The 16,751-nt window shown below is 36.1% G+C and overlaps 1 protein-coding gene across 1 annotated transcript in view; it reads right to left on the bottom strand.

The window, feature by feature from the left end:
• Positions 1-1,322: 1,322 nt before the first annotated feature.
• LOC142344340 (lysine-specific demethylase 4C-like) overlaps positions 1,323-16,751 on the bottom strand; it is a 92,340-nt gene continuing 76,911 nt past the window's right edge. The window contains exons 16-19 of the mRNA XM_075395928.1: positions 13,733-13,737; positions 12,943-13,189; positions 7,537-7,639; positions 1,323-1,838 (exon numbers count right to left, since the gene is read on the bottom strand). Coding sequence (XP_075252043.1) covers positions 1,656-1,838; positions 7,537-7,639; positions 12,943-13,189; positions 13,733-13,737 — 538 coding nt within the window. The 3' untranslated portion in view covers positions 1,323-1,655. The remainder of the gene's footprint in view (positions 1,839-7,536; positions 7,640-12,942; positions 13,190-13,732; positions 13,738-16,751) is intronic.

The following is a 16,751-nucleotide window of genomic DNA, read 5'->3' as shown; positions in this document are numbered from 1 at the left end:
CTGAAAACACATGTGTTATGCTACATAATTAGGGACCCCAAAAGAAAAGCAGGAGAGAGGCATCTCTTTGTTCAGTACAATTCAGTCTGTTCGAAGCTCTTTTGAATAAATTTAGTTTTAGTCCCCAGTTCTTGGGGTAGGAGTTAAGGCTAAACTGGTTTTCTTGATCAGGTTTTCTTGATCAGTGGTTTTCTTGAGAGAAAGAGAAGGAAAGATAGAAAGAAAAAGAAAGAGAAGAACGAAAGCGAGAGAAAGAAAGACAGCAGAGAAAATAAAGTTAAAGAGAAACAAATAGGGATAATGACAGAAAAAAAAGACAGATAGGAGAGTGAGACAAGAGAAAGAAGCGAAAGTGTAAAAAAAATGCTCAAAATGGTTGTTTCGGAGCAAAGATAATAACGTGGAAAAATTTCACATTTTTTCCAAGAAAAAACACCGTTCAAAAAAAAACAAAACAACGAAAAGAACAAGAGACTGGAAAGAATTGCTACAAAGATAAAACAATTGCCTTTTTAAAGCCTCTCTCAAACACACACACTCACACAGGAACATGAACTGACTAACGTCGCAAGAAATGCTCTCGAACGCCAGGCGGCATGATGTAGATTAGAAATTTTCATGGCTACAAAAGGAAAGGTACCCGCCACTGATTCAAACCCACGGCCATCAAATCAGCAGTCCTCCAAACTGCGCAACAACCGCTACAAACCCGCGTTTTTCACAATTGCTTTTATCTTATCAAGAATCAAGTTTCAGATCGAGAGCAATTGCGGTTACGCAAAAATCAAAAATACAGCGTGAAAAACTTACTCGAAAGCGTAGATTTTTCTAGAAAAGCGCAGAGCCTGTAAAGCTAAGATTTAGCAAAACATGAACACGTTTTCAATAAACGGTTCAAACTTCGTTCGAGAGCATTTTTAAAAAACGGACACTAAATCCCCCTCTGGTCAGCAAACTTTCAAGTCCTCATAGCCTCGTGGTAACTGCACTTGACAAAGTCTTTTGTCCCTGGTTCGTTTCTCACCCATCTATTTTGAGCTTTTCAGGTGATTGACCTCTCTCGATATTTTAGCTTGACCATGCTGCTCAATGCGGCTCTTAAACATACGCTTCGAGAGGCCCCTTAAACATGCAAAATTTTGTCCCATTTTAGAGCTCATGTGTTTAATATACAGGATCGCATGGATGCGATGCACTAGGCAAGTGTTTTAAAAGCATAAACTCAAATCGGCTTATCAAAAGGATTATGAATTTACTCATCCTCGACTGAGGTATCATCTTGAGCTATAGATGAACATCCTATGCAGTACAATTAATAGAAATGGATATCGAACAATAAATTCTTTATAGGGGATTATGAAAGGATTGAATTGCAATTGGAAGACAAATAATACCAAAATGATTAATCTATGTAAATTAAAAGAACATCATCAAAAATCAGCGAATCGTATAAAACTGAAAATCGAGGAAGCGTACTCTTTGTACACATGAGAATCAAAATATGAAAATGAGTGACCTGAGTTTTAAGAATCAGTTCTCGGCAAGGCACATTGAAGAATTAGTCCGATTTAAAAACAGAAGAGAGATTGCTTTGCAACAAGGTTGCTTTGACAGACATCCCCATAATTTAATACAAAGTTTAGATTTGTGTTGTGTTATCTCGCAACGACATCTTTCTCTTCAACTTGCATAATTTGTCCAGTGTCTGCAAAGAGAACCTCACAATAATTGGCTGTGACTGCTCCTATGTACTTAGCTGCATGCAACTGACCATCGTTCCACAGAATGTTCACTCTCTGATTCAGGTAGGGCTCACCTCTCGCTACCCAATCATGACCCTAACAAAATAAAAACACTGGATTGAACAAACTTGCATCAAACACCACTATTACACTTCTGTAAACACAAAAGGTACATGGTACTCAACTATACACAAACCGACTAATGTCGGGAGAATTGCTCTCGAACGAGAGATCTTTAGAGATCACTCAAAATTGAAGAACTAAAGCGTGAAAAAGTTACTTGAGAAGTCAAAAAATGTTCCAGAAAAGTGCAAAAGTCAAGCAAAAAATTTGCATAATAAAGACGAACACGTTTACAATAATTGCTATGCACTTCGTTCAAGAGCAATTAAAAGCAAAAGAAACAAGATTGATAGAGGGCATAAAAATTGTGTAGTATCTGGCTAGTTAGATTAGAGCGCTTCTGTAGGACCACTGGTGGTAGCTGGTGTCTGACAAAATGCTCCGAAATTTTGCTTGAAATCTGCATTAATGCACTTGATAGGTTCGGATCACTTTATAGGAAAACGTGGCAAACAGACCAGCTAAATCCCGGCTACGGTTTAAGTTCCAATTTATCTAGAGTATCAAAATGGTGAAAGCTGATCAAACCCTCCCTCCGATAAATTGAAATCGAGAAATTCACGTATCAAAGAAATCGCTTCTTGATAAGAGCAGCAAGATTCAACATACCCGGCAGATTGCTGGAAAATAGCCGCCGTTGATTCCAATAAGCATGATTGGGATTGAAAGAATAGATATTGAAAAAAAAAAGATTTTTGCACAAAAACCTTTTTTAAGTCCGATTTATTTTGATGGCATTTCGTAGTTGAACATAACATACTTCTGTTTCCTAGAGAGAGGCTACAGGGGCTACTATCAATACCAATAAGCATTAGAGACGGTAACTAAGACTTATAGGAACGACGTTCAAATAGCGGGCATCTAAAATTGGGCTTTATGGGTTCATTCCGTTTCTACTTCTGACTTCAAATTTTTATACTGACTCTGTTCATTTTGAATTGATTTGCTGAGCAACTGATGTTCAAAATCACTTTTAGCAGAATGAGAGAAGAGAGAAACAAGCCTAGAGAAGTCAAAAAGATATCACGCAAATTGTTGAAAAAGCGGCAAAATGAGGTAAAGCGAAACACTTTTTTATTCGACGAAGTAAAAAAACATAGCAGGACAAATCCTGACGTACAATTCAAAGAATTTTCATTGACTAAACAGAAAACTAGACCTTGAACGGACTATGAATGGTTTGGAAAAACCATTTAGAAAAAAATCCGATCCAAAAAATCGAAAAAACAGTAAAAATCAAAGTGAAATTGCCGCATGTGAACAAAAAACCACTACCGATAAAGCGAATTTTTGTTCAAACACTGTATTCTCACTCTACTTTAAAATTAGAGCGAAAAAATTTCACGCCGCAAAACCACTCGCTTTTTCGCTCCATTTCCTGTTTCGGCGTGACCAAAATCACTACTCCAATTTGACTTCAAAAATCATGAAAATGTGTGAACAGACCTTAAAAAAAAAAGACAGCGCCCCAATACAATTCAAATTCTTTGAATTGTAAAAAATAGGAGCGCTATAATAGCCGGCTGAGAAGATGAGGGCGGCTATTAATCATAAATTTTATCGAATTCGTACGATTTTCACAGTCGAGTTTGTTGGCAATGAAGAGACTCTCAGAAGTGATGATTAACTATTGTGCAAGGATGACTTGACCCACATAGACCCAACTTAGTGTTAATACAAAGCAAAAATTCAGCTGATCAAACATCACTGATTTCAAGGTCTTCGCTCAAGTTACATTTCTTGGAAGTTACATTTCTAAGAAGTTAATTTTGCGTGTTTGTGTTTGTAGTAAAATGGTCATAACAAGCAGTTTTATCTCGAAAAAGGCCTTCAACAACTTTTAAAAACTTCAACCTAAGACTAATCAAAACAAAAAATTCACAAAAAACATGAAAAATTGCACCATTTTGAGCACAAAACTCCTAAAAATAACCATTTAACCTTAAATTAAGGCCATCCCAGCAGCTGCACCACTATAAGCACTTGAAGGACTACTAAAGCACACTTTGGGCCTCTAATGAAACTTACTGCCCGCTGGGCTTTACCTGTTTATCCCGTTTTGAAAGATCAAAGTCATTGAAAAATGTGTGAGATCTTAAAAGAAACACAGCGCACCAATACAATTCAAATTCTTTGAATTGTAGAAATAGGAGCACTATAATAGCAGGTTGAGAGGATGAGGGCGGCTATTAATAACAAGGACACTAAATCCCCTCATGTCAGCATACTTTCGGCTAATCAAAAGGATTGGGAATTGGCATATCCTCTACTGATTTATCATCTTGAGCTATAGATGAACATGCTATACAATATGGTGAAAGCTGATCAAACCCTATACAAAATGGTGAAAGCTGATCAAACCGTCCCTCCGGTAAATTGAAATCGAGAAATTCACGTAACTATTGTGCAAGGATGACTTGACCTACATAGACCCAACTCAGTGTTAATACAAAGCAAAAATTCAGCTGATCAAACATCACTGATTTCAAGGTCTTCGCTCAAGTTACATTTCTTGGAAGTTACATTTCTAAGAAGTCAATTTTGCGTGTTTGTGTTTGTAGTAAAATGGTCATAACAAGCAGTTTTATCTCGAAAAAGGCCTTCAACAACTCTTAAAAACTTCAACCTAAGACTAATCAAAACAAAAAAATCACAAAAAACATGAAAAATTGCACCATTTTGAGCACAAAACTCCTAAAAATAACCATTTAACCTTAAATTAAGGCCATCCCAGCAGCTGCACCACTATAAGCACTTGAGGGACTACTAAAGCCCACTTTGGGCCTCTAATGAAACTTACTGCCCGCTGGGCTTTACCTGTTTATCCCGTTTTGAAAGATCAAAGTCATTGAAAAATGTGTGAGATCTTAAAAGAAACACAGCGCACCAATACAATTCAAATTATTTGAATTGTAGAAATAGGAGCACTATAATAGCAGGTTGAGAGGATGAGGGCGGCTATTAATAACAGGGACACTAAATCCCCTCATGTCAGCATACTTTCGGCTAATCAAAAGGATTGGGAATTGGCATATCCTCTACTGATTTATCATCTTGAGCTATAGATGAACATGCTATACAATATGGTGAAAGCTGATCAAACCCTATACAAAATGGTGAAAGCTGATCAAACCGTCCCTCCGATAAATTGAAATCGAGAAATTCACGTATCAAAGAAATCGCCTTTTGATATGAGCAGCAAAATTCATCATAAATTCTCAGAATGATCATTAACTATTGTGAAAGGATGACTTGACCTACATAGACCCAACTTAGTGTTAATACAAAGCAAAAATTCAGCTGATCAAACATCACTGATTTCAAGGTTTTCGCTCAAGGTACATTTCTTGGAAGTTCTTCTAAGAAGTCTTAGGATTTTTCCAAGAAATTTGCTATAACTCATCACATAGCTAACAGATTTATGAAATGTAAAAACAAAGGTGGAAATTTGAGGAAAACATGCAAGCTAATGTGTGGTGAAATATAGCAAAACACCGGGCAAACTTCTTGGAAAAATCTTGACACGACTTCAGGCAAAGTGCCTGAAAAAACTCTTTTGTTCAATTTTGTAAAACCACTGGGCATGATCTGAACGCCACAACTAGCACTAGCTGCATGACTAGTTCAAGTAAGGAGATTGAAATTTACATAGCCCACAGAACCACGACTTTTCATTGTTTCCATACCGAAGTACCGTGCTGTACTCTATTTTGAAACATTTCATCTTCATATGCAAGAAGAAACAGAAGAACTGGGGTCCTAAATAAGTTTAATGTTTAATTCAGGGAATTCTTTGACAATTATAGCGAAGCCTTGGGTGCAAGCATTCGGCTCCGAGTTCTTATTGTCTTAGGCTTCTCAGAAATATATTCTTACCTCATGTTTTTTGCCCTCAGCTAGGGCAACTTAGTAAGCTAGGCAAGAAAACAGCGAAAAAAGCGCGTTAACAACTTATTTTACAAAACACCAACCGTGCTAAAAAAAATTCGCGATTTGAGAGCAATTACCTGCGATTTGAGAGCAAAGGCAAATGAAAATGGACAGAGCCATTCAACGATACATTTTTTCTCAGCGAAATAAAAGACTTTAAATTTTGAGGCACTTCGAAAATTACTAAACGACTTAATGTCTTCGGGCTTTACTATTATACCCGTTTCTCAAAATCAAAAAATCGCAGATAACTTTAACTGTACTAGAATAATTGCCAAAAAATTCGTTCAATAGCAAGTACAACCGACCAAACAACTTAAAGTGCAAAAGTAGTTTTAACTGCATCTTTTGATATTGGCCATTCACTAGAAAATTTTGGAAAGAATTTTTTGAAAATTAAACTTCAATTCAAATTTTTTTGACTTGTGAGGGTTAAAGGTTGTGAAAAGTAGGGCAAACGAGGTAAAATTGGAAAATGCATACTGTGGAAAGGAAATCACGAAAAAAAATGAATATAGCTGGAAGATGTGAGGAAGGCAGCTTTGAGTGAATGTTAAGTCACGTGAGACCAAAAAATTTCTCACGCGATGAACAAAAAATTTGCTCCATAAGAGTGAAAAATGACGTCACACACGCAATTCAGTTGAAATTGCATCAACGAATGAACAAAAAGCAGAATTGAAGTGATTGTGACGTCATATGATCGTAACAAAAATCTTGACGACTAAAAAAATTCAGCAAGACAAGTCCTGACCTAAATTCAAAAATTTTCATTGACTAAACGAAACCATTAAGATTGCAAAAACCATTTTAAAAAATCCGATAGAAAAATCGAACAAACAGTAAAAAATCAAGTCAAATTTCCGCATGTGAACAAACAACCACTAGCGAGAAAGCGAATGTTTGTTCAAACACCGTTTGCTTACTCTATTGAAAGTTCGAGCGAAAAAATTTCAAGCAGCAAAACCACTCGTTTCTTTGCTCCAATTCCTGTTTCAGCGGGAGCAAAATCACTACTCCGATTTGAAATTAAAAATCATGAAAATGTGTGAACAGATCTTAAAAAAAGACAGCGCCCCAATAGAATTCAAATTTTATGAATTGTAAAAAACAAGGGGCCAATAATAGCCTCAGCTATCGCTTTGTGGCTATTAAAAAACCTGTTATTATTTTGTTAATAAATTCATCAAAACTAGCAAAGGCCCCACAATTATTCTCTAGAGAACTTGTGGTGCTTATTCCGTTCAATCAATGACTAGCCAAAGGACAGACGACACACTAAAGAACAATTACATAAAAAACAAAAAAATAAAAAAAAAATCTTATGCGAAAAAAGTTTAAAAAAATATTACCGACAAACCGTATTTCTCTTTTCTTCAATTTTGATCAGCAACTCGAATTAAACACAGATTTCACCCTACGGCATTGCCCTTTACATCTTTGACAAATACACCCTAAAAATTATCGACAAAAATAGACGCTTCACCAACCTCTTCGAGCCGTAAAAAACACAAGATCTTAACCACCTTTCGGTAAATAAATTCACCTTGGTTCGTAAAAAACCAATAATACTTCGCTTACGAGGAATTGAAAAATACACGCTTCAATGCTCACTTAATCAAAAGAATAAACAAGGACCGGTTATACTTTTTTCATCTAGTTGCTTCCTCTACTAGTGGGGTGAGAACAAAAACTGCAGCAGGAGAATGAGAATCTACTTATTAGTGTACACAAAACGTACAAAGAAGTTATCGGGAGTGAGATCCTTACTCTCCAGGCCATCATCGAACAGCACTCGGTAGAAGTCAATCGTGCTTCTGCCTAGGAATGTCCCTTCCCGGTACCTGGAATAAAAACACGAATACGTTTTAAATGTTAGCACCAATAGTTGGTGGGCACTCTAGCGGCCAAATTATCTAACCTGCTACAAATTCTATTTGTCGCAAACTTCCCACAATCCATTAAAGTTTAAAACAAATAACATTTATGGCAAACATCCGACCAGCTATTCGAAATGAAAGCTGTTTAATTGATTGCAGACGATATTGCTAGATTAACCAACGGCTGTAAAAATACAGCCGAACTCTTTCTAGCGTAGTATGAATTAGTCAGAAAACAGTAACTCTCAAATATAGTGAGAGGGGGGTGTGGTCGGAGATTTCGAAAAATTGTCCATACTATGTATTTTGTCTTCGCAGCAACACCATTGCGCTGCACAACTTGGAGACCAGTAAAGATCTAGGAGAAATTCATCACAACTTATGCGTTTAACTCGCTGGGCATTCCACAATTTATCTTGTTTCTTCTGCTTTTTATAAAACCCAAATTTCTGAACAATCTAGCCTACTACAAATTCCATTTGTTGCAAACATCCCACAATGCAAACAATCCATTCAAACTGTATGCTGTTCGACTGAGTGCAGAACTCATTGCTAGAATAACCAATGGCAGTCAAAATACAACCGAACTCATTCGAGTTTAAAACAAATAACATTTATGGCAAACATCCGACCAGCTATTCGAAATGAAAGCTGTTTAATTGATTGCATACGATATTGCTAGATTAACTAACGGCAGTAAAAATACAGCCGAACTCTAGCGTAGTATGAATCAGTCAGAAACAGTAACCAATCAAAAACTTCGCTGTTTAATTGACTTTAATGTTGTTGGTAGGCACTCTAACGGCCGAACTATCTAGTCTGCTACAAATTCTCTTTGTCGCAACTTCCGACAAACCATTCAAATTGAATGCTGTTTGACTGTGCAGAACTTTTTGCTAGACTAATTAATCTCAGTCAAAATACACCCGAATTCATTCGAGTTTAAAACAAATAACATTTATGGCAAACATCCGATCAGCTATTCAAATTGAATGCTGTTTGACTGAACTTTTTGCTAGACTAACTAAAGTCAGTCAAAATATCACCGAATTCATTCGAGTTTAAAACAAATAACATTTATGGCAAACATCCGACCAGCTATTCGAAATGAAAGCTGTTTAATTGATTGCATATGATATTGCTAGATTAACTAACGGCAGTAAAAATACAGCCGAACTCTTTCTAGCGTAGTATGAATTAGTCAGAAAAAGTTAGCAATCAAAATTTTCCCTGTCTAATTGACTTTAGTGTTGTTGGTAGGCACTCTAACGGCCAAACTATCTAGTCTGCTACAAATTCCATTTGTCGCAAACATCCGACAAGCTATTCAAATTGAATGCTGTTTGACTGTGCAGAAAATTTAGCTAGACTAACTAATGTCAGTCAAAATATAACCGAATTCATTCGAGTTTAAAACAAATAACATTTATGGCAAACATCCGACCAGCTATTGGAAATGAAAGCTGTTTAACTGATTGCAGACGATATTGCTAGATTAACTAACGGCTGTAAAAATACAGCCGAACTCTTTCTAGCGTAGTGTGAATCCATCAGAAACAGTAACCAATCAAAATTTACCCTGTTTAATTGACTTTAGTGTTGTTGGTGGGCACTCTAACGGCCAAACTATCTAACCTGCTACAAATTCTATTTGTCGCAAACGTCCCACAATCCATTCAAATTGAATGCTGTTTGAATGTGGAGAACTTTTTATTAGATTAACTAATGTCAGTCAAAATACAACCAAAATCATTCGAGTTTAAAACAAATAACATTTATCGCAAACATCCGCCCAGCTATTCAAATTGAATGCTGTTTGACTGTGCAGAACTTTTTGCTAGACAAACCATTGTCAGTCAAAATATAAACGAATTCATTCGAATTTAAAACAAAAAACGTTTATGGCAAACATCCGACCAGCTATTCAAATTGAATACTGTTTGACTGTGCAGAAATTTTAGCTAGACTAACTAATGTCAGTCAAAATATAACCGAATTCATTCGAGTTTAAAACAAATAACATTTATGGCAAACATCCGACCAGCTATTCGAAATGAAAGCTGTTTAATTGATTGCAGACGATATTGCTAGATTAACTAACGGCTGTAAAAATACAGCCGAACTCTTTCTAGCGTAGTGTGAATCCATCAGAAACAGTAACCAATCAAAATTTACCCTGTTTAATTGACTTTAGTGTTGTTGGTGGGCACTCTAACGGCCAAACTATCTAACCTGCTACAAATTCTATTTGTCGCAAACTTCCAACAATCCATTCAAATTGAATGCTGTTTGAATGTGGAGAATTTTTTGGTAGATTAACTAATGTCAGTCAAAATACAACCAAAATCATTCGAGTTTTAAACAAATAACATTTATTGCCAACATCCGACCAGCTACTCAAATTGAATGCTGTTTGACTGTGCAGAAAGTTTAGCTAGACTAACTAATATCAGTCAAAATACAACCGAACTCATTCAAGTTTAAAACAAATAACATTTATCGCAAACATCCGACCAGCTATTCGAATTGAATGCTGTTTGACTGTGCAGAACTTTTTGCTAGACTAACTAATGTCAGTCAAAATATAACCGAATTCATTCGAGTTTAAAACAGATAACATTTATGGCAAACATCCGACCAGCTATTCAAATTGAATGCTGTTTGACTGTGCAGAACTCTTTGCTAGACTAATTAAGGTCAGTCAAAATATAACCGAATTCATTCGAGTTTCAAACAAATAACTTTTATGGCAGACATCTGACCAGCTATTCGAAATGAAAGCTGTTTAATTGTTTGCAGACGATATTGCTAGATTAACTAACGGCTGTAAAAATACAGCCGAATTCTTTCTAGCGTAGTGTGAATCCGTCAGAAACAGTAACCAATCAAAGTTTTCCCTGTTTAATTGACTTTAGTATTGTTGGTAGGCACTCTAACGGCCGAAACAATCTACCCTGCTACAAATTCTTTTTGTCGCAAACTTCCCACAATCCATTCAAATTGACTGCTGTTTGAATGTGCAGAACTTTTTGGTAGATTAACTAAAGTCAGTCAAAACACAACCGAACTCATTCGAGTTTAAAACAAATAACAATTATGGCAAACATCCGACCAGCTATTTAAATTGAATGCTGTTTGACTGTGCAGAACTTTTTGCTAGACAAACCATTGTCAGTCAAAATATAACCGAATTCATTCGAATTTAAAACAAATAACGTTTATGGCAAACATCCGACCAGCTATTCGAAGTGAAAGCTGTTTAATTGATTAAAGACAATATTGCTGGATTATCTAAAGGCTGTAAAATTACAGCCGAACTCATTCTAGTCTAGTACAAATCCGTTGCAAAGAGCAGCCAATCAAACTTTTTGCCGCTTAATTTACTGTAATGTTGTTGTTAGGCACCCTAACGGCCGAACTATCTAGCCTGTTACAAATTCGATTTGTCAAAAACTTCCCACAATCCACTCAAATTGAATGCTGTTTGAATGTGGAGAACTTTTTGGTAGATTAACTAATGTCAGTCAAAATACACCCGAATTCATTCGAGTTTAAAACAGATAACATTTATGGCAAACATCCGATCAGCTATTCAAATTGAATGCTGTTTGACTGAACTTTTTGCTAGACTAAGTAAAGTCAGTCAAAATATCACCGAATTCATTCGAGTTTAAAAAAATAACATTTATGGTAAACATCCGACCATACACTCGAAATGAAAGCTGTTTAATTGATTGCAGACGATATTGCAAGATTAACTAACGGCCGTTAAAATACAGCCGAACTCTTTCTAGCGTAGTGTGAATCCCCCAGAAACAGTAACCAATCAAAATTTTAGCTGTTAATTGATTTTAGTGTCGTTGGTAGTTACTCTAACGGCCGAACAATATAGCCTGCTACAAAATCCATTTGTCGCGAACATCCGACAAGCTATTCAAATTGAATGCTGTTTGACTGTGCAGAACTTTTTGCTAGAGTAATGAATGTCAGTCAAAATTTTACCGAATTCATTCGAGTTTGCAACAAACAACATTTATGGCAAACATCTGACCAGCTATTCGAAATGAATGCTGTTTATTGATTGCAGACAATGCTGCTAGATCAACTAACTGCAGTAAAAAAAACAGCCGAACTCTTTCTAGCCTAGTACAAATCCGTTGCAAAGAGCAGCCAATCAATTTTTTTGCCGCTTAATTTACTGTAATGTTGTTGTTAGGCACTCTAACGGCCGAACTATCTAGCCTGCTACAAATTCTATTTGTCAAAATTTTCGCACAACCCATTCAAATTGAAGGCTGTTTGACTGTGCAGAACTCTTGCTAGATTAACTCAAGTCAGACAAAATACAACCGAAATCATTCGTGTTTAAAACAAATAACATTTATGGCAAACATCCGACCAGCTATTCGAAATGAAAGCTGTTTAATTGATTGCTGACGATATTGCTAGCTTAACTAACGGCAGTAAAAATACAGCCGAGTTCTTTCTAGCGTAGTATAAATCCGTTGCAAAGAGCAGCCAATCAAACTTTTTGCCGTTTAATTGACCGTAATGTTGTTGATAGACACACTAATCGCCAAACTATCTAGCCCACTACAAATTCCATTTATCGCAAACTTCCCACAATCCATTCAAATTGAAGGCTCCTTGACTCAGTGCAGAACTTTTTGCTAGATTAACTAATGTCAGTCAAAATACAACCGAACTCATTCAAGTTTAAAACAAATAACATTTATGGCAAACATCCGACCAGCTATTCAAATTGAATGCTGTTTGACTGTGCAGAACTTTTAGGTAGACTAACTAATGTCAGTCAAAATACAACCGAATTCATTCGAGTTTAAAACAAATAACATTTATGGCAAACATCCGAGCAGCTATTCGAAAAGAAAGCTGTTTAATTGATTGCTGACGATATTGCTAGCTTAACTAACGGCAGTAAAAATACAACCGAACTCTTTCTAGCGTAGTATAAATCCGTCGGAAAGAGTAGCCGATCAAAATTTTCGCTGTTCAATTGACTGAACTTTCTTTATAGGCAAATTAACTGCTGAGCAATAAAGCCTGCTTCAAATTCCATTTGGCGCAAACATTCGACAAGCTATTTAAATTGAGTGCTTTTTAACTGATCGTAGACATTGCTAGATTATCTAATGGCAGTCAAAATACGACCAAACTCTAACGTTATAAGCTCACTTTCGTTTAAAAAAACGTGGTCTCGCTAGCATAAGTATAGATTCTTAAAACATTACAAAGAAATTCCCAACCTTTTATTTATTTTTGCAAACACTTTGCATTTCGGCTGGAGACTATCACCGCCACTACTGACACGATCTCCGACTGAAACCAGATGTGTAACGCCTGCTCTACGTTCTGTAACAAGAAGTTCTGCAGAGGACCATTGTGCATGTTGTTTACAATAGACTTTGACAGTGTAGGGGTGACAGGACGGAGTGATAGTCCACTTGGAACTGTTGTAGGCACAGGTCAAATGCACAGCACGGTTGCAGAACTCTGAACACATTTCAGATATGAACTAAGTCGCAATCGGGGGTCAACTCACATGTAATATAGCATCCTAATAGCAAACCAAAAGTTGCTTAAAAAGCGCCAAAATACATATATGCTTCAATTTGATTGTTGTGCTCATTCAAAAGCTGTTTTTTAGTAATAAATATGAAGCCTGGTTTTCAGAACAACTATTGAAAAAACTTTCTGCAGTCAATTAAAATGTAAAAGCGAGTGTCGAGTCAGCACAGCGGCAATCACAGTAGAATTCGACTAGAATTAGTGTCGAACCCACATTTAACGTGAAGCGTGAAATGCTTTAGGCTCATGTCAGAAGCCACTGCGCCACGGCTCGCTCGATCAAATTGTAGCTTAGAATGTATTTGTAAGACACGCAAAAGTAGTGGTACGCGACAGTAGCTCTATTCATCAGTTGGTACGATTATTACCAAATAGCTTCACAATATATGATAAAATGACGCTATTCTTAAAACAGAATTATTCGCTCTACAAATGCCATACTGAAAATTTATCTACCATATTGTTTACTGTCACTAGTATACAGGAACTAATATATGAACGATCAAATACAAATGCTGTTTAATTGATTGCATACGATATTGCTAGGTTAACTAACGGCAGTAAAAATACAGCCGAACTCTTTCTAGCGTAGTATGAATCAGTCAGAAACAGTAACCAATCAAAAACTTCGCTGCTTAATTGACTTTAGTGTTGTTGGTAGGCACTCCAACGGCCAAACTATCTAGCCTGCTACAAATTCTATTTGTCGCAAACTTCCCACAATCCATTCAAATTGAATGCTGTTTGAATGTGGATAACTTTTTGGTAGATTAACTAATGTCAGTCAAAACACAACCGAATTCATTCGAGTTTAAAACAAATGACATTTATGGCAAACATCCGACCAGCTATTCGAATTGAATGCTGTTTGACTTTGCAGAACTGTTTGCTAGACTAACTAATGTCAGTGAAAATATCACCGAATTCATTCGAGTTTAAAACAAATAACATTTATGGCAAACATCCGACCAGCTATTCGAAATGAAAGCTGTTTAATTGATTGCATACGATATTGCTAGATTAACTAACGGCAGTAAAAATACAGCCGAACTCTTTCTAGCGTAGTATGAATCAGTCAGAAACAGTAACAAATCAAAAACTTCGCTGTTTAATTGACTTTAATGTTGTTGGTAGGCACTCTAACGGCCGAACTATCTAGCCTGCTACAAATTCTCTTTGTCGCAACTTCCGACAAACCATTCAAATTGAATGCTGTTTGACTGTGCAGAACTTTTTGCTAGACTAATTAATCTCAGTCAAAATACACCCGAATTCATTCGAGTTTAAAACAAATAACATTTATAGCAAACATCCGATCAGCTATTCAAATTGAATGCTGTTTGACTGAACTTTTTGCTAGACTAACTAAAGTCAGTCAAAATATCACCGAATTCATTCGAGTTTAAAACAAATAACATTTATGGCAAACATCCGACCAGCTATTCGAAATGAAAGCTGTTTAATTGATTGCATATGATATTGCTAGATTAACTAACGGCAGTAAAAATACAGCCGAACTCTTTCTAGCGTAGTATGAATTAGTCAGAAACAGTAACCAATCAAAAACTTTGCTGCTTAATTGACTTTAGTGTTGTTGGTAGGCACTCCAACGGCCAAACTATCTAGCCTGCTACAAATTCTATTTGTCGCAAACTTCCCACAATCCATTCAAATTGAATGCTGTTTGAATGTGGATAACTTTTTGGTAGATTAACTAATGTCAGTCAAAACACAACCGAATTCATTCGAGTTTAAAACAAATGACATTTATGGCAAACATCCGACCAGCTATTCGAATTGAATGCTGTTTGACTGTGCAGAACTGTTTGCTAGACTAACTAATGTCAGTGAAAATATCACCGAATTCATTCGAGTTTAAAACAAATAACATTTATGGCAAACATCCGACCAGCTATTCGAAATGAAAGCTGTTTAATTGATTGCATATGATATTGCTAGATTAACTAACGGCAGTAAAAATACAGCCGAACTCTTTCTAGCGTAGTGTGAATCCATCAGAAACAGTAACCAATCAAAATTTACCCTGTTTAATTGACTTTAGTGTTGTTGGTGGGCACTCTAACGGCCAAACTATCTAACCTGCTACAAATTCTATTTGTCGCAAACATCCCACAATCCATTCAAATTGAATGCTGTTTGAATGTGGAGAACTTTTTATTAGATTAACTAATGTCAGTCAAAATACAACCAAAATCATTCGAGTTTAAAACAAATAACATTTATCGCAAACATCCGCCCAGCTATTCAAATTGAATGCTGTTTGACTGTGCAGAACTTTTTGCTAGACTAACTAATGTCAGTCAAAATATAACCGAATTCATTCGAGTTTAAAACAGATAACATTTATGGCAAACATCCGACCAGCTATTCAAATTGAATGCTGTTTGACTGTGCAGAACTCTTCGCTAAAATAATTAAGGTCAGTCAAAATATAACCGAATTCATTCGAGTTTCAAACAAAAAACGTTTATGGCAAACATCCGACCAGCTATTCAAATTGAATACTGTTTGACTGTGCAGAAATTTTAGCTAGACTAACTAATGTCAGTCAAAATATAACCGAATTCATTCGAGTTTAAAACAAATAACATTTATGGCAAACATCCGACCAGCTATTCGAAATGAAAGCTGTTTAATTGATTGCAGACGATATTGCTAGATTAACTAACGGCTGTAAAAATACAGCCGAACTCTTTCTAGCGTAGTGTGAATCCATCAGAAACAGTAACCAATCAAAATTTACCCTGTTTAATTGACTTTAGTGTTGTTGGTGGGCACTCTAACGGCGAAACTATCTAACCTGCTACAAATTCTATTTGTCGCAAACTTCCAACAATCCATTCAAATTGAATGCTGTTTGAATGTGGAGAACTTTTTGGTAGATTAACTAATGTCAGTCAAAATACAACCAAAATCATTCGAGTTCTAAACAAATAACATTTATTGCCAACATCCGACCAGCTATTCAAATTGAATGCTGTTTGACTGTGCAGGAATTTTAGCTAGACTAACTAATATCAGTCAAAATACAACCGAACTCATTCAAGTTTAAAACAAATAACATGGCAAACATCCGACCAGCTATTCAAATTGAATGCTGTTTGACTGTGCAGAAATTTTAGCTAGACTAACTAATGTCAGTCAAAATATAACCGAATTCATTCGAGTTTAAAACAAATAACATTTATGGCAAACATCCGACCAGCTATTCGAAATGAAAGCTGCTTAATTGATTGCAGACGATATCGCTAGATTAACTAACGGCTGTAAAAATACAGCCGAACTCTTTCTAGCGTAGTGTGAATCCATCAGAAACAGTAACCAACAGAAACAGGGTAAGCAAAATTTACCCTGTTTAATTGACTTTAGTGTTGTTGGTGGGCACTCTAACGGCCAAACTATCTAACCTGCTACAAATTCTATTTGTCGCAAACTTCCCACAATCCATTCAAATTAAATGCTGTTT

The sequence above is a fragment of the Convolutriloba macropyga genome, chromosome 8, assembly GCF_964194025.1.
Source record: "Convolutriloba macropyga chromosome 8, txConMacr16.3, whole genome shotgun sequence".
Classification (NCBI taxonomy): Eukaryota; Metazoa; Xenacoelomorpha; order Acoela; family Convolutidae; genus Convolutriloba; species Convolutriloba macropyga.
The sequence above is the reverse complement of the archived record's forward strand: the minus strand, read 5'-3'. Positions and strand labels throughout refer to the sequence as shown.